General features: G+C 36.0%; 2 protein-coding genes across 2 annotated transcripts; both read left to right on the top strand.

The window, feature by feature from the left end:
* The first annotated feature begins 355 nt into the window (after positions 1-355).
* On the top strand, positions 356-11,220 carry LOC137006107 (tyrosine-protein kinase Lyn-like). Its single transcript, XM_067366559.1, has 11 exons — positions 356-512; positions 5,280-5,367; positions 7,405-7,506; positions 8,045-8,148; positions 8,605-8,754; positions 8,905-9,057; positions 9,298-9,388; positions 9,591-9,692; positions 10,155-10,258; positions 10,792-10,941; positions 11,097-11,220. The coding sequence occupies exons 3-11, from the start codon at positions 7,424-7,426 to the stop codon at positions 11,210-11,212; spliced, it is 1,053 nt and encodes a 350-aa protein (XP_067222660.1). The 5' UTR covers positions 356-512; positions 5,280-5,367; positions 7,405-7,423; the 3' UTR covers positions 11,213-11,220.
* A 2,978-nt stretch (positions 11,221-14,198) lies between these two features.
* Positions 14,199-17,911, top strand: LOC137006108 (protein FAM167B-like). Its single transcript, XM_067366560.1, has 2 exons — positions 14,199-14,904; positions 16,040-17,911. The coding sequence occupies exons 1-2, from the start codon at positions 14,524-14,526 to the stop codon at positions 16,301-16,303; spliced, it is 645 nt and encodes a 214-aa protein (XP_067222661.1). The 5' UTR covers positions 14,199-14,523; the 3' UTR covers positions 16,304-17,911.
* The last annotated feature ends 898 nt before the right edge of the window (positions 17,912-18,809 follow it).

Here is an 18,809-nt window from a genome sequence, read left to right as displayed (position 1 = left end):
CCAAATAACCAGTGGATCATTATAGAACCTGTAAGTTCAACTTTGAACCTTTTTGAGAGTTAGACATTCATATTTGCACTTTGAAGTTCTTTATTGAACTCTAAAGGTTTGATCTCTCCTAAGAGTGACAGCTGCTAGTGCACCTGCTGAAAAAATATTAAATATCAGCTCAAACATTTCAACGAATGGAAGCTCTATCATCAGCTTGCTTTGCAGCATTGTGGTGTGCGTGTGTGTGTGCGTGCGTGCGTGTGTGTGTGTGTGAGTGATGCTTTCTCAAATGCTATGCTTTTGTTAAGGTGGGAAGACAAACTGTGACGTGACTTGCACAACTTTAGCAGCACATGTCATCGAAACACGTCGAAGCTTTACAGATCTCGTTGCTTTGTTTGTAATCTTGGTTTAGATGCATGTGGCAAAATGTGTTCTTCATAAAATATAAAGCAAACGACATGGCAATGCCTGCTGAGCTGGCCCAACACTGAAATCAGCATCTTCTGTCGACAGAAAAGGTGAGTTTTACTTGCAGGTTGCTACTTTTTCTTCACTTAAATCGAGACCCAGATGAATTTTAATGAGTATTGGCTATCAGGCATGTACAAGTATTCTCAGTCAATTTATAAATAATAAATGATCTATTGGATGAGACTTTACAGGCTAAACTAAAGCCTCAGACAGTCTGAGATAGCTGACTGATATCAGTATAGAGAGTGGATTATACTCTCTTAAAAATCATTTCATAAGGCTTAAGAAATTAAAAAGAAAAGAAATCAAAAAGAGTTTCAAGCTGAGCTCATAATATTTGCAAAATAGAATTTTTTTATTTTCTGAAAATAAAACATTTAGTAAATTATTATAAAGTACATTTTAAATGCAGGCATAAAATATTACTATTCTGAAGTAGAAAAGTAGATGTGAGTGTGTTCAGATTGAAATAATATCTATGCACTGTTTAAATCAAAATTTCTAGAACACTATTACGTTAGAAACTAAGCAATCAAAATTTGTTACATTTTTTTATTTTGATTTTGGATTGAGTTTTGACACTATTAATATTAAAACAGTAAAACAGAAAAATCCTCATAGATTAAAACTGGTGGCATTTATTTATTTATTTATTTATTTATTTATTTATTTATTTATTTATTTATTTTTAAAAGGAAATTCCCTGCCTTAAAAGGCAGTCACTTTAAATCTTAATTTACAAATTACAATCTTGCCCTATTCCTATAATGCAGGTAAAACTATCATGAATTATGTGTTAAGATCATTTATATATTTATTTGGGCAATTGTCAGTCATAAATAGTACACCTCTTTTCTTGTGCAGGAGAACAGCTAAATCATTGAGGTAAAATAAAATAATATATAATACAAAAGTTTGTATAAATAAAGACCGTAAAAACCAAGCCTATTTTTTGGCTTAACTTTGACTGTTTGGTGTGAATCAGTGAAATTTATCCCTCGTGTCTGAACCTCTTGACCTCTGCTTGCTCTCCAGTATAATATTGAGACAGTGATATATAAAAAACATGTGATTGTGTCAGTGGGATTCCAGAAGCATTTGATCTTTTTGACTTCATTTCAAACCTATAAAAACAAATCCTATATGTAACAGGAGAATCTGGAGGCCTAAATGAACAAAAAACCATCTGTCATCGTTAATTCATCCTCATGTCGTTCTATGACTTTCTTTGTCCTGCATAACACAAAAAATATATATATATATTTTTGTCTATATAGTAAATCCATAACAACAATGGACCGCACTATCCCTTCAAGTGATTAAAAAGGTCTAGAAGCGCCTATGTCATACAAACATAAACTATGCTTGGAATCTTCATAAAGCAATATGAACCTAAAACATGTGACCTTGCCGTGCATCTCTCGAGACTCATTTGCACTGATACTAGTCGGGTCAGGAACAGGCCGGAGGTCAGTGGAAATTCTTGTCTTTGTTTACAGATTCTGCTTTGATTTGGGCTGTTCTCCCAAACAATCCCAAGAGCTCACAGTGTACAGTTTGACCCCAAAGGGTTGAGCTTTTCCTGACCCAACAACACAGTTTCTCACGGATCCAAACCCCAAAGTGACATGCACATTGTGTTAGCACATTAACTGTGATTATTTATCTGCTTAATGGTAATGCTTTTGTGCTTGTGTCTTTACATATGGATAAACTGCAGTACAGCGCAATCTTAAGCCGAGTTCAGACTGCACGATTTTAGCCCTGATTTTGGCTCGCCGACAGGTTTTGAGAAATCGCCGACAAATGCCCGAAATCACAGGCAAATCGGTGCTCGTTCACGCGAGTGACAATCACGTAGTGTGAATGAGCAACGATGCGATCTGATAGAATCGCCGACGAGTCGCAGACGCCCGTGAGATATTTGGCATGCTAAATAACTGGACCTGTCGGCGATTCAAAATCCTGCAGTGTGAAAAGTGTTCTGACTGAAAACTACACAGTAAAAAAAACCCTGTTGGTTCTACGGAAAAATACCGGCAGCTATGGTTACCAGAACAATACTGTAAAAATGACGGAGTTACATGTGAATTTTACATTTTAAATATGTATATTTAACATTGTATTTCAGTACACTGTAAAAAACATCCCAGTAAAATTTACAGTAAAATAACATATTTCATTAACTGATATAATGTTAATTTACCAACCTAATGAAGTACTAATATCTGTTTTGTATCTTTATAATACACTGACAGTCACCAAACACAGTGGTGATAAGAGTCACATGATGAATCAAAGTTAGTTCATTTTCCACAAGCTGAGGAGGACAATACTAATATATAGAAGGTGCACACAGTGTCATTCACACACACACTAAACACCATCATGGTAACATGCATGAAATTTTAAAAATGCAATTATCATTAATTTAACAACATTAGATGTAACATAAAACCCTAATGTACATAACGGATTAGAAAAAAATGAGAAAAACTAAGAAGAAACAGAGTTATTTCAACAAAAATATATCAAATGTGAAGTGTCACGCAGGGAATTGTGGGAATGTCAATTTACGGTTTTTCACTGTAAATTTTACAATTAATTGTTATTTTTCACTTTCAAAAACTGTGAATTTAACGGTATTTTACGTAAAATTACATTTAATGTACCGTTAGATCTATTACATTTATTCACCATATATAGTACGGAAACTTTCTGTAAACCAATTAACAGTTTTTCACCGCAGCATTTTTACAGTCTTTTACTGTTTAAATCACGGTAATTTTTTACAGTGTACATCGGCGATGACCGACTGCCAATGAGAGAGCAAGATACAGAGCAGCGGGGAGTTCGGGGAGGGGTTATAGACCACAATATCAGCAAGCATGGCTTCATTCACATAAACATTACAATTATATCAAACAGAAACAAAGCACAAACATTTGCTTGACCATCCGCAACAGCAGCACATTGAAAAGTTATGTATTTACTTCCAACTCTCATTGCAGAACACACAATCCACAGTCTCCCCAAACATTTCCTCCTCCATATTTTTCTTTTCTTTTTCTTGTTTTCGCTACAAATTAACGCACCGGCAATACATATTGCAAGCTTCTTGCGGGCTACCGTTTTTAATAATAACAATAACTCCGGTCTTGCACGCGTGATATCGCGTTGTTTCCTTGTCACATCTCGCGTGTGTTTGGTTGTGAAACGTAGTTTGCGTGCCAGACAGAGTTGTCGGCGATTCTTCCTATTGTAAAGTCATGCAGTGTGAAACCTTCTGTCGCCGATCCATCGTGCAGTATGAACGCAGCAGCGACTGAATGCTGGCCAAGATAGTCATGCAGTGTGAAAAGAACAATGACCCGACTACTTTGAAAATCGTGCAGTCTGAACTCGGCTTAAGTCGTTAAGAAAACTGTCTGAAACTTAGTGGGCCTCATTTATCAATCTAACATAGAAACTAGCCTTTTATGCCTTTCTTTAAGGTTCTTAATATTGTTTTGGGAGTCTCCTACAACAGGTTTACATGCATGCAAGATCAAAAAACTCGTTTTCACATAATATACATTTAATTTCACCTCAGTTCTCAGTTCTCGTAAACGATTCGTTAGAAGCAGTTTGAAGAATCGGTCTGTCTAAACCCATCCTTTCCGTGAGCCTACACTACTCTGATTGGTCAGATGCCCATCGCCATAACTGAATGACAGCTATCAATTCACAAGACATTGTATACAATGTATGGACAGAAAAGATAGTATCGATTTTACCTTATCAATGCCTGAGTCCGACAATGAAACGTCTGAAGTAGTCGATCATCCAGAAACCAGAAGTCTAGTCCAGAGTCTGTAGTCTAGTTTTTTGTAGTGAGTATACTGTGATTTTTCCCTCCCAGCCTCATACTCACTCCATAAGCACCTCCACACTTACTAATATGAATATAGTATGCATCTGATCTAGGCTACATGTAATTGAGAGCATTCTGAAACAATGCTTATGTGTGTTATCAACATGTCAATTTATTATAAGCAACACAAGACTTTAACAGCCAATGACATTTATAGCTGGAGAGACTAGACTGATTTTCTACTGTTTAGTGTCAATCACCATCTAAATCAGCCAGTTAGGATCTACATTTAGCCTTAGATGTTATATGAATATGGTCCCTGGAGCATACGTTTTATCAGCTGACAATTTTCAATGCACATTTAAGAGTGCAAGTTGCAACTATTAACAATGGAAAGATGAGGTTTATCAGTATATCGCAATATCCCCGTTTTGTTTTCTGTTTTGCACCATTTCCTGCCAGTTATGCATTTTGATTCACAAGCTTGCAATTTGAGTCAATATCAGTTATTCTGGATATACTCTATATCAGGTAGGCAACAGTACATGGCAAATTTTCTCAAGAAAAAAAAAAATCTCTCAACTAATGCTGTAAAATATACATGGGAATAAGTTGGGTACTACATTAATATTGAAGGTTAAAATGAATCAATTTGTATACAAACTTAAATTACAAACTTCAGGAAGCATCGGAGCACAAATTAATCAGTGTGTCGAATTTGCTGTTCGGAGCGCCAAAGTCACGTGATTACAGCCGTTGGCAGTTTGACACGCGATCTGAATCATGATTTGACACACTGATTCATTTGTGCTCTGATGCTTTATGAAGCAGTGTTTTGAAATCGGCCATCACTAAATAAGTCATTATTTTGTTGTTTTTTGCGCACCAAAAATATTCTTGTCGCTTTGTAATATTAATATTGAACCACTGTACTCATGAACTGATTTAAATATGTTTTTAGTATTAATGGATCTTGAGAGAGGAAGTGTCCATTGCTCCATATGGAGGCCTCACGGAGCCAGGTCTTACGGGTGTGGAACGGCATGAGGGTGAGTAATAAATGACAGAATTTTCATTTTTGTCTGAACTAACCCTTTAAGATCGTTTACAGTTAGCTAGCTGTTTGTAATGTAGGCTCAAGATATTTCTGTAGGAACCCCCATGGAAGTCATTGAATAATTCACTCAATGAGCATTAGAAAATGTGGCAGTTTTTTTTATTTATTTTATATATTGTTCCAGAATTGTGAGACGGTTAAGAACAGGCAGGTTGTAATGTGAGGCAGTGACTGAAGTCACAAAATATGTAAGGAGACGAGAGAAAGGAAGTGGTGGAGCCATTCTCTACATTAAAGTCATGCATTACAAATTTCTGTGGTTTATAACATAAGACAAAACAAAACACAACAATGTCTCACAAAGAGCTACACAAAGCATTTCTTAAAAGTGCCTAGCTGAAACTGAAATAGAATGTGTGTTTTCAGGTGATCTTTCAAAATGAAATGGCATGATGTTTAATTTAGTTTAGTGTAGTAAAAAATGTGGAAAATCATTTATGTTACTGATAAATGACGATCTTGGGTTTGAGAAGGGAAGATAATGAAAATCCTATAAATTCATATTCATATTCATTCAGACTGACAGTCTCTTCAGATTATTTAAACATTTTCTATTGGGTTTTGATAAGTTTAAAGGTGCCATAGAATGTCCACTTCACATGTAATATAAGTCTAAGGTGTCCCCAGAATGTGTCTGTGAAGTTTCAACTCGAAATACCCCATAGATTTTTTATTATACCATGTTTTAACTGCCTGTTTTGGGGTGGGATTAAAAATGTGCTGATTTGGTGTGTGTATACCTTTAAATGCTCGCGCTCCCCACCCCCAAGCTCGCGACTCAATTAAACATTGGATAAATAATACAGAAGTTCACACAGCTAATATAACTCTCAAAATGGATCTTTACAAAAGTTCATGATGCAGCATATCAGATCACGAACATATGGCATGTATGTGGATGCTTGCTAAAATTCGATTCTGAATGAGTTTGATAGTGTGTTGCATGGCTAACGGGGCTAAAGCTACACACTGTTGGAGAAACTCAATAAGAATGAAGATGTGTTTATGAATTATACAGACTACACACGTTTTTCGGTTAAAAATGAAAATAACGACATGGCTCTGGTCTTTGTGAATACAGTAAGAAACGATGGTAACTTTAACCACATTTAACAGTACATTAGTAACATGCTAACGAAACATTTAGAAAGACAATTTACAAATATCATGATATCATGGATCATGAACAGTTATTATCAATCCATCTGCCATTTTTGCTATTTTCCTTGCTGCTTGCTTCACAACTTTTGATGATTCAGCTGTGCAGCTCCACGACATACTGGCTTGCCTTGAACATGGGCAGGTATATGCAAATTTTGGGGGCGTAAATAATAATGATCCCAACTGTTGCGTAACTACTTCTTGGTGCTACCTCTCCTCTTCAGACCTTTAAGTTTCAACTTAAAACTCATCTATTCACTTTGCTCTGTAAATAATTCTTTCTCCTTCCTTCTTCTCTGTCGTCCTTTTTTCTGTTTGTATGTTACACGACCACTCTCTTGATATAAGCTAATAGTGATGTTTATCATCTGATTGCCTGACCTCTCATGTTTATTATCTGTAGTTCTTTGTTGTCAACTTCTGTTCTTCTGAATGTCCCTTCTGATTGTCTGTTATATTTTGTTTGTCAATTGATTGTATTATTGTTTGTCTATTGATTTTGTGAAGCGACCTTGGGTTCTTGAAAGGTGCTATAAAAAATAAACATATTATTATTATTATTATTATTATGTTGAGATTCACCCTTTTCCTGTGGTGTTTTTCATGCACGAGATTTACATATGAAGGAGAGAACAATGGTGTTTGAGGCTCACGTTATGTCATTTCTATGTACAGAACTCTTATTATTATATACTATGGCACCTTTAATTGAACTAAATGTCGCTGTTTTAGTTTCACTTGTTTAGAGTCAGGGTTTCCCACTGTCTTGGTATAAACTATAATGTAAGTATATATGTGTGTTTCTTAGAGATGATCTTGAATGGTACATGGCGGAGTCTCTGTTTACCGGGCAGAAGGGATACATACCACAGAATTTTGTAGCAAAACTAAACAGCATGGAGACAGAACCGTAAGTAAAGTAACAATCAATTGCATTTGGAGCGCACACACTCATGTATATGCAAACAAATCCATAATTTAAAGCACGATTAAATGTATGTATGCAGATCAGCTGATGTGGGTTTTTGAACAAAGAAGATCAAATCAGCTTCCCCACAATGAGATTTGGGAAATGCCACCCAAAACTGTGGCTGAAAGGTTGATTCATTCAGGTTACACCTCGTCGCTTATAATTTGCATGGTGTCAGTAATGGAAAGAGAAGAAAAAAATTACTCCCACAAATCACACAAGTTTCTGAGTATCACTATGCTAAACTGCTGACACCACATTTCTGCGTATGTTCAGGTCTAAAATCTTTAAGATCTTGGGAGGAGTGAAACGTCCCAACCCTGTATCTAAAAATTACTAAACTAAGAATTAAACAATTTAAACTCAAAATAAACTAACAATTAACAATTTAAACAATTTAAACTCAAAATAAACAATCCCAAATGAGATAATTAATGAGTCAAAGCCCTCATAAAATGACACTAATGTTGTGTTGCAGGTGGTTCTTTAAAAATCACTCCAGGAATGATGCCATGAGGCAATTACTGGCCCCGGGTAACACACAGGGCTCCTTCCTCATCAGAGAGAGTGAGACCACACCAGGTATGAAACAACACATTGCTCCACACACAACAGAAAAAAACATACAAACAAACACACACTTATCTCATGAGGGCACATCAGACACTGCTACAGTCCTGTAACCAGAACACAGGACTCATAGCCAGGCCATATCACATTACAGTGCTGGATCAGAATATTTTGATTTTCTAGTTTCACTATAAATTAAAAAAAAAAAAAAAAAAAAACATAAAATTTAAAATAAATTAAATAAAAGAATAATTAAAAAAATATTATTAAAATAAAAATATTTAAATACATTTTAAATAAGTTATTGTGTCAGGAAACTCTTTAGAATAATTCAAGGGTGAATTTTAGAACATTTTCTACATGTCATTCAGTGTAAAATGACTCCAGTCTAGAAATTCTCAGTGTTGTGAAGGTAAATGTGACTATACAGTATGTGCCTCTGATTGTCTTCTTGTTCTGGTGCCTCAGGTAGTTTCTCTCTATCTGTGAGAGACCTTGACCACACACAGGGCGACGTCATCAAGCACTACAGAATCCGCAACCTGGACGCAGGCGGATTCTACATCACCACCAAGATCTCCTTCAGTTCCCTCTCAGAGCTGGTCAAACATTATTCACGTATGTTCGAGTGTTCATATGTGCCTTAGACAAATCGCTTGTCTTGGCTATTTATAAAAGATATAAAACAACAACAGTTTGACCAGGCTGTTTATAAGACGTCAAGTGTGGACGAAAAGTGACGCCATTTGTTTATCTTTGTTCACGCAGGAGAGGCTGATGGACTATGCACTCGACTGGTGAAGCCGTGTCAGACCCGAGCCCCTCAGAAGCCCTGGTGGCAGGATGAGTGGGAAGTACCCCGTGAGTCTCTCAATCTAGAGCGCAGACTGGGGCAGGGGCAGTTTGGAGAAGTATGGATGGGTAAGAAGTGTTTTACTTCATATTTCTCAACTGTATTACAGAATTGACTCAATTTTTACAGTGGGGTTTAATGGTGAATGATTCAAAGGCATTTTCTAGATGAATAACTATAAAGCATATTTTACACACCTCCACCATCATCACCTCTTCCAGGTGAGATGACACATCAAACACCTGTCCTACATACATGTTCTTAATGTGTGTTGTAGATAGCTCACTCTTGTCATCTGTGTATTCCAGAAAACCTGGTGGTAGCCGTATACAAATATGAGCCATGCCACAGTGATGACCTTGGGTTTGAGAAAGGGGAGAAGATGAAAATCCTAAATGCGTAAGAAACACCTAAAACAGATTGACACTCTATGCAAATTATCTAAATATGGTTGACTTGTGGGTTTTGAGAAGATAAATTAAACTAAGTGTCACTTATATGTTTAGATCAGAGTCTGGGTTTCCCCGTTTCAATTTTTGTGTCGTTTTAAAACACTGTCCTGGTATAAACTATAATGTAAGTATATATGTGTGTTTCTTAGAGATGATCCTGAATGGTACATGGCGGAGTCTCTGTTTACCGGGCAGAAGGGATACATACCACAGAATTTTGTAGCAAAACTAAACAGCATGGAGACAGAACCGTAAGTAATGTAACAGTCAATTGCATTTGGAGCGCACACACTCATGTATACGCAAACAAATCCATAATTTAAAGCACGATAAAATGTATGTATGCAGATCAGCAGATGTGGGTTTTTGAACAAAGATCAAATCAGCTTCCCCACAATGAGATTTGGGAAATGCCGCCCAAAACTGTGGCTGAAAGGTTGATTAATTCAGAGTATCCCTTGTCACTTATAACGAATGATTTACGTGGTATCAGTAATGGAAAGAGAAGAAAAAAAAATAGTTTCTGAGCATACGCTAAACTGCTGATGCCACATTTCTGTGTATGTTCAGGTCTAAGATTTTTATGATCTTGGGAGGAGTGAAACGTCCCAACCCTGTATCTTTAGAACAATTTAAACCCAAAATTAACGATCCCAGATGAGATAATTAATGAGTCAAAGCCCTCATAAAATGACAATAATGTTGTGTTGCAGGTGGTTCTTTAAAAATCTCTCCAGGAACGATGCCATGAGGCAATTACTGGCCCCGGGTAACACACAGGGCTCCTTCCTCATCAGAGAGAGTGAGACCACACCAGGTATGAAACAACACATTGCTCCACACACAACAGAAAAAAAACCAAACAAACAAATAAACAAACACACACACACACACACACACACACACACACACACACACACACACACACACACACACACAAAAGCATGAGGGCACATCAGGCCATATCACATTACAGTGCTGGATCAGATTGTTTTGCTTTTCTAGTTTCACTATGAATAAAAAAAAAAAAAAAAACAACAACAACAAAAAAAACGTAAAAATAATTAATAATAAAAATCTTAATAAAAATTACAAAATTAAAAAAAATAATAATAATAATTCTAGAAATATTATTAAAATAAAAATATTTAAATACATTAATAAATGTATAAATACATTTTAAATAAGTTATTGTGTTACCCTTTAGAATAATTCAAGGGTGAATTTTAGAACATTTTCTACATGTCATTCAGTGTAAAATGACTCCAGTCTAGAAATTCTCAGTGTTGTGAAGGTAAATGTGACTATACAGTATGTGCCTCTGATTGTCTTCTTGTTCTGGTGCCTCAGGTAGTTTCTCTCTATCTGTGAGAGACCTTGACCACACACAGGGTGACGTCATCAAGCACTACAGAATCCGCAACCTGGACGCAGGTGGATTCAACATCACCTCCAAGATCTCCTTCAGTTCCCTCTCAGAGCTGGTCAAACATTATTCACGTATGTTCGAGTGTTCATATGTGCCTTAGACAAATCGCTTGTCTTGGCTATTTATAAAAGATATAAAACAACAACAGTTCGACCAGGCTGTTTATAAGAGCTCAAATCCAATGTGGTCAAAAAGTGACGCCATTTGTTTATCTTTGTTCACGCAGGAGAGGCTGATGGACTATGCACCCGCCTGGTGAAGCTGTGTCAGACCCGAGCTCCTCAGAAGTCCTGGTGGCAGGATGAGTGGGTATGGAGCGGAAAAGAGACTAGACGTGTTTAAGAGAGGCTCCTGGAAATAACCCAATTTTCTCATTAAAACTAGCACTTTTTTTTTTAGATAAATCTTAGGTATTCAAAAGAATGACAAAGCCTAAACCCACAAAAAGAGTTGAAAAGATGGATAAACCTGCAGAGAAGCAGAAGGAGTAGCAAGACGACCAGGCCTCAAGCAGCAACTTTGGAAAGATGGCTGAAGGATTCACTCTAATGCCTGCTAATCCTTCCACTGCGGATATTATGGACAGTTTTTCCAAACTTCATAAAAATTTGGATGCCAAATTTAATAATATTGGCTGAGTTACCTGTGGTAGTGGATCATGCCCATCGATCTCTCTGGTCCCCAGATCTGCAGAAGGACAACATCCAAGGCCTTTATTATTAAAATCTATCTGCGTACACTCATGACACATTTAGAAAGCAAGAGAGAAAGAGAATAAATAAAGGTGTGCGTTTGTGTGTTATAAAGTCAAATGTGTGCGCGGAGGATATGGTTGAAAAGAAATCTGATTGGCTAGTTGAGTTTTGTTGCTTTTTCCACACATTAAAAATGACATTACAGATAGTTACTGTTTAAAATGATTAAATGCTCTCTAAAACAGCTAAATTCAATTGAAACATTTGCAAAAAAGCCTAAAACTATAGTAGGGATGGAGAAATGAAGCCTCTTAAATCTTTGAAGCTTTTCTCTAAATGTTTCGGGAAAAGTTTCAAAGCATCAAGAGTGGCAGCCCCATAGATTTCCAGGCATCCTGAAAATATGCATTGAGGTTCCTGCAGGGGCTGGGCTTACATGCAAAAGAATGCCTTAGCCCCCTTCCCGCCAGGAACTTCCGGAGACAGGCATATTACTCCTCTGTCAAGGCGATCTGTGCGGTGCCGAATGCCTGGTTGGTCTTGTGTGTGTAGATCTGTGGAAACATAAAAAACTGGTGTGACTGCTTGTGAAGATTTTAACGAGAGAACTTTACAGAGACTGAGAAAAACACTTACGTTAATTACATATGAGCCATCGGTGGAGCCCTTTTTTGCCCCCTTCACCTCCTCGATCAAAGACACCTCTCCGGTGTCCGTATAAGTGGGCGAGGCCGTGAGGTGGCCATAGAAGCTCCATTGGTCTCTCTATATAGCTAATATTTAGACATTAGATTACAAACATAAATATATACTGCACATCATGTACATGAATATTGCTGCTTTGCCTGTATTCAAAACACAAAAAGCATATCAGAGTGATATGATCTTTTACATAAATGCTCACTGCAAAGCACAAAAGATCTTGCTCATTGTTCTCCTCCCTGCCAAGAACACATTGCCAGCGCAGCTCATTTAAGAAGTTCTTATGTTAGTTCTTGTTTAGAAGTCCTTCTTATGCTGAAATGAGATGCTGTCCACTGCCACTGCTCTCCTCATTTCTTAATATCACTGAATACATTAAAAGCAGATCCCAGATCAGAATAAAACGGCAGCTTCAATGAGCAATGACAGTCCACAAAAGATTCTCGACACTGATACACAGGAAAAGTGATGATATTAGAGAAAGAGAGAATTAGAGTTTAATATTACAGAAGCAGGTCAATTCAGGGAAAACACACACACAATTTTCTAACCTTATCTGGTGTAATTATGAACTAAATGTGATTCAAAGAGTAAATGGACAAATTAATGAGAATATGAATTATGCATTTACAAAGGAAAGGCATATTATTTTTCTGAACATGTTTCAGCATTGATCAACAATAAGCTACATACATGAAACAAGTGCTGCTGAAACAAAAGTGTGATATGGTCACACTGAACAATAAGCAAAAATATATTGAATCAACTTAAATATATTTGGTTAAACCAACAAAACGAAACCGAAATACCAGCAAACCAATTTAGGCTGGTTTATGATGGGCTTTCCGCCCCAGAAGAGAATAATTAAACTTTCCTTTCTGTCTGAGAACAGAGCTTGAACTTGTTAAGCAATTTGTTACAGTTTTTGGTGATCTTACAGCTGAGGTCCTTGAGGGTGTCTCTGCACCATGCTGATGGTGATGGTGATGATGGTGATGATGATGATGGTGATGAGGATGATGATGGTGATGATGGTGGTGATGGTGATGATGATGGTGGTGATGATGATGATGATGGTGGTGATGATGGTGGTGGTTGTAGCAGAAGGAAAAATTAAGACGGAGAGCATAAGCTACAGCCAATTAATTAAGAAAAACATGAATAAAACAAGAAAAATGTTTACAAAAATAAGTGACAAAAATGCTGAATGATGAAGTGTCATTTTCACCATGCACAGTGACTAATGTTGACTGAACTGAACTATTACAAAGTCAGTGTAAGTTAAATATTTTTAAAATGTAGTCTGGTTTAGACAACTAAAATAAATTAATTCAGATAATGTTGGATACGTTGAATAGAAAAAACATTTTCTTTATTTTTTGTCAGGATTGAACCTGTTTTCCTTTTTAAAAATCAATTAAATATTTGTTTTACAATTAATAATGTAAGTCTTCAAACATTTTGATGCCACAAACCATCAAACATGAAGATCAATTTAAACTGAAAATATTTACTTTCTGTTTTTTTTGTTTTGTTTTTGCTTTTTGTCTTTCAATAGAATTAATGTGTGCTTAACAGTCTTCATTAATGTTTCTGTAATAATAATAGTAAATATTAATTATATTCTCAATATTATTTTTCTAAATCTTTGTATGTCTTTTTAATTATAATTTTTCTTTGAACTTTTTGAGGACTCCCTAGCACCCCCTTGCGGCTCTCTGGGGGTCCCGGCCGAGGCCCTGTTTGAAAAAAAAAAAAAAAACACTTACAATGGATTCTCCCTGCAATTCCTCAACATCAGCAGAAGATGGAGACATTCTGTTATAAAACAGTTGCAAAGACTCACATTTGATATAATTGCAGTCGCTCTGACTTGTTGATATGTAAAAAGTGTGATTGAGCTTTAGGCCACAAAATACATAAATATTTACCGTCATTTCTTAGTTGAATTTGAGAAACCATATTGTTTGATGAAAACTGTCCTGTCCTGGAACTTAACATTTTTTTCACTTTAGCCAACGAGATTTTTGAGGTGTGTGAGAAGCTGTTTACTATAGGGTTTAAGGGTGTCAGTGACCCCGTGCCACTTAAATAGTTTCACATGAACACGAAATATCACGTCTGGCCGCAACATACAAGTTCAGACTGTCTAAAGTTCTCAGATTAAACTCTGATCATGTCATTTGGCTGCAGAACATGGGCGGTCACTTTTCTGTATAAACATGAGCACAGCACACCGCTTGAGATTAATCACTCATGCACATGATCAGGCACACAGTGCACAAGTCTGAGCAGTCACAAGTCTCGCCCAGCTGGAATGAAAGCAGCACAGTGATGGAGTTCAGAGAGCTGGGAGCAGACGAGAACACTAAGGGCGATATGGAGGATCTGGATAGTGTGAAAGCCCTGGCAGAGAAACTCAAACTCCAAACGCGCAGACCGTCGTACTTAGAATGGAAGGAGCGACTGCAGGCTCGACCGTGGATTGATGCCACAGACAGTTCAAATGTCAGCAGCCCAGGATCTGTGGAGAAGGACACCCAGCTATCTGACGACTGGAAAGATGGGATGCCTTATAAGAATATATGCGGCTTTGATACTATAGACGACGCGTTACAGTGGCTCAGAAACGAACTGGTATTGTATTTATATTTCAAAAGCTTTATATTTTTTATATAATATAAAGCTAAGTTTAGATATGGTCGTTGTTTATAGGATATAATGAATAATTATCTATCTATCTATCTATCTATCTATCTATCTATCTATCTATCTATCTATCTATCTATCTATCTATCTATCTATCTATCTATCTATCTATCTATCTATCTATCTATCTATCTATCTATCTATCTATCTATCTATCTATCCATCTGTCTGTCTGTCCACATACACCATGATCAGTGGTTTTGGGATATTTAAAATATCTTTGGGTCATTTTGGGAACTAAAAGCATTTTTTTTTTTTTTTATGTTGGTTGCAAACATGCAAGAAACAATACCATTCAAAAGTTTGGGTTCATTATTTTTTTATTATTATTATTATTTTTTTTTTTTGGAAACAAATAAATACTTTTATTCAGCATTAATATAGCATTTTATTTGATTGCATTAATATAATCAAAATGTAAAGACATAATGTTGCATAATATTTTTATTTCAAACAAAATGCTGTTCTTTTGAACTTTCTATTCATCAAAGAATCAGCTTTGACATCACAGGAATAATTAGAAAACAAATTCAAATATAAAGTTATTTTAAGTTGAAATAATATTTCAGAATAGGTATATTAATGTTTTTTACTGTTTTATCATTATTATTATTATTATTATTATTGTTATTTTTTAATCAAATAAATGCAGACTTGGTGAGCATAAGAGACTTCTTTCAAAAAAATGTAAAAATCGTATAGACTCCAAATATTTGAACAGTATAAAAAGCCAAATTACTAATGTTTAGCAGTCAGTTTGATTTGGCTAAAGAGGCAGACTGCTGTGAAGTGAGATACATGTCAACTGATGTTGAAATCTTTGGCGTAGTACAACACAGGTGGCATGACTCTAGTCTCTCGGCGTATTACACTTAAATGCCACACAGCTGCAGAAACTTGAGTGGGTGTTCGACAGAAAGGTGTGGACAATTCCCTGCATGTGTGACTGCTGTTCTGAATCTAATAACTACTGCAGGTTATCTAAGTATCTGGATTTAATTTATTAGTATCTAGTCTTTAAAATCATTCTCACTCTCTCTTTCTCTCTCTCATTTCTCCTCAGAGAGAGATGCAGATGCAGGATAACCATCTCGCACGGCAGTTGATTCGCTTACGGGGGGAGATCCACAGGCTGAAGGTGGAGCAGGTGTGTCACCGTCACAAAGAGATGCTGGATGACGCCACGTATGAGCTGGAGGAGTGTGAGGAGGAATCAGACCTGCTGTGTGACATCCCCATGAAAGCCGCCTTCACTCTTTCCACAACTCTCAAACATATTGGTCTCACCAAAATGAACCTCAATTCCAGACGATTCTCACTCTGTTGAGAGGCAGACGCCCCTCAAGAAAACTCCAAGCAGAACTTCTATTGTATTACTGACACTGGAAGCCAGTTTTATTTCATTAAAATTGGACTATAGTAATAAAAAAAACTTCCATTTTCTTCAAATCACTTAGCCTTATTGAACTTTGTTTGACCAGACTGGTGGTCATATCTGGAAATGCAGTAACCAGCAATACAACAGCAAGCCATGATCTTCACCTCTATTATTAAACCACTTGTGAAAGTGGACTCCCCACAGGTCTGAGAAAGTCCTCAGAGTCGGGGAAGAGTTTATATTTACATTTGAAAATATCTGAAGTAATCTAAGAATCAGGAGGAACCTGCTTCTGTGTCAAAAGGCGTGTGACCGGCACACACTCCCTTCAGTGATCCCGACTGCTCACGAGATAAAACACTCTCCCGACGGCTTGGCTGTGATCCCGAGCAGCAGCCTCACAGGAAGTGTGAGTTTGTGTTCAGACAATTTGTCACCTTGTCTATTAAAACCTAAAAATAACCCACACTCTAAGGCTTAGAGCTGCAACAAGTGAGAAGCTTTTCAGCCCACTGTCGGTGGTTGGTCTATGTTTTTTTCTTGATGTTTGAGAATGTTGTGCTTGTGAAACTTTCATATAAACAGTGAGTTTACTAGATTTAAATGTTTATATATTTAATATATATATATATATATTTACAAATTTTATCTTGGGACTGAATGTGCATTAACAATTTGTTAAAAAATAGATGTATGAAATGAATACTTCTATTCAGCAAAGATGCATTAAATTGATTAAAAGTGAAAGAAAAGGCTTTTACATTGTTTAAAAAAAGGATCATGAGACACTGGAGTAATGGCTAAACAGTTGTCATTACAGGCACTTAATTTGAAAACATAAAAAAAAATATGGACCCCAAACGTTTGAACAGTTATGTATATAATAATATTTTTTGATTAATCAAATGTTTGATGTACAAATATTTAGTGCACTGTTAAGGGTATAAAATATGCTTTTGCTTTCAATCAACTGGTTTATTGAAATCGAACACAATGACTGACTTTTTATCTAAAAACTAAAACGTGCTTTAAAAGTTGCCTTAAATTAATAAAGATGCCTTAAAATTAATTTGAAGAGATATTGTATTGGATATTGTAATTCAAGAGAAAGGGGGAAAAAACATCCTTCACTGTAACTCACTTTTGTTTAGGGTCCAATTCTCATTATTAACTAGTTGTTTATTAGCATGCAGTATGCGCTGTTTATTAGTACCTATAAATCACACATTAATTCTGCATGACCAAATTATACATCCCTTAATCCTACCCAATACCTAAATGTAACAACCACCATACCAACTATTAATAAGCTGACATTAGGAGTTTATTGAGGCAAAATTCATAGTTAATAGAAAAATTGGACCAAAATCTAAAGTGTGACCAAAAATGTATAAATCTTTTGAACATCATTGTTGCTTTAAATTTGTTAATAAATTTATATTTGTATCTTGGAAATGTATTCACAGTATTGTGTTGATTTATGTATTTGTGTAATTATCCAAACTGTTCAGTTCTTATCTTGCTTTAATTCTTCCATCTTGCACATTCTGACAAGAATAAACTCAGAGGGTTTTAGCAGTGTTGTCACAGGAATGAAAATAGAGGGTATTTATCAGTCAAGGATGAATTTATCACTAAATGAGTCAAACAATGGACCAATTGCTTCATTGATTGTAACTGCAGAGACAGGACTGGCTGACATAAGGAGCCATGTGACTGCCTAGAAATGATCTCATGCTAGATAAATATATGGAGAGAGAGAGAGAGAGAGACGTGAAAGAGAAAGTTTTCTTTCTTAAAGCTGTTCTCAACACTGATATTACAAGCTTTTGTAGTTTATATCTTATAAACCCAATGGCATTAGGGCAAGTAATCTTCATTCAACACCTCACATGAGGGCTGCTTTAGATTCCGCCTTTTAACAGAAACATGAACTATTTAGGTCACCTGAGAAGACACAAAAAGTGTTTAGTTTTGTTCCAGATACAGATTTCCTCGAGGCCTAGAATAGAAAACAAACACTGCTGTGGAAAGTGTCATTACGCTTTGCAGAGTTTAAATGAAACCATCACGATAACCTACCTAACCTTACTTTTATTTGACGTAAATTCAAATTGTTATGTTACATATATAGACTATTTGCATGTTACATGGGATAAATAAACATTATTTAACGTGGGGAAAAAAATTATTTACATGCAATACGTTAACATTTTTTTCAGCCCAATAAGAAGTGAAATATATTCAAATTTATTTGCATATATCTTTTTGCATAGCACTATTTTTTGACCAGCAATATTTATAACCATTTATAATTCTTACAATATTTAATAATAATAATCATTTTAATTCATATTTTTCCAAAGCAGCTTTACAGAAAATAGTAGCATACAATTAGTGAGACAACAATAGCAAAGAAAATCTCTCTAGAAAGAGACATAAATAAAATACTTGA

Source organism: Chanodichthys erythropterus, chromosome 18, assembly GCF_024489055.1.
Source record: "Chanodichthys erythropterus isolate Z2021 chromosome 18, ASM2448905v1, whole genome shotgun sequence".
NCBI lineage: Eukaryota > Metazoa > Chordata > Actinopteri > Cypriniformes > Xenocyprididae > Chanodichthys > Chanodichthys erythropterus.
Note: the sequence above shows the minus strand (reverse complement) of the source record. Positions and strands in the feature narration are given on the sequence as shown.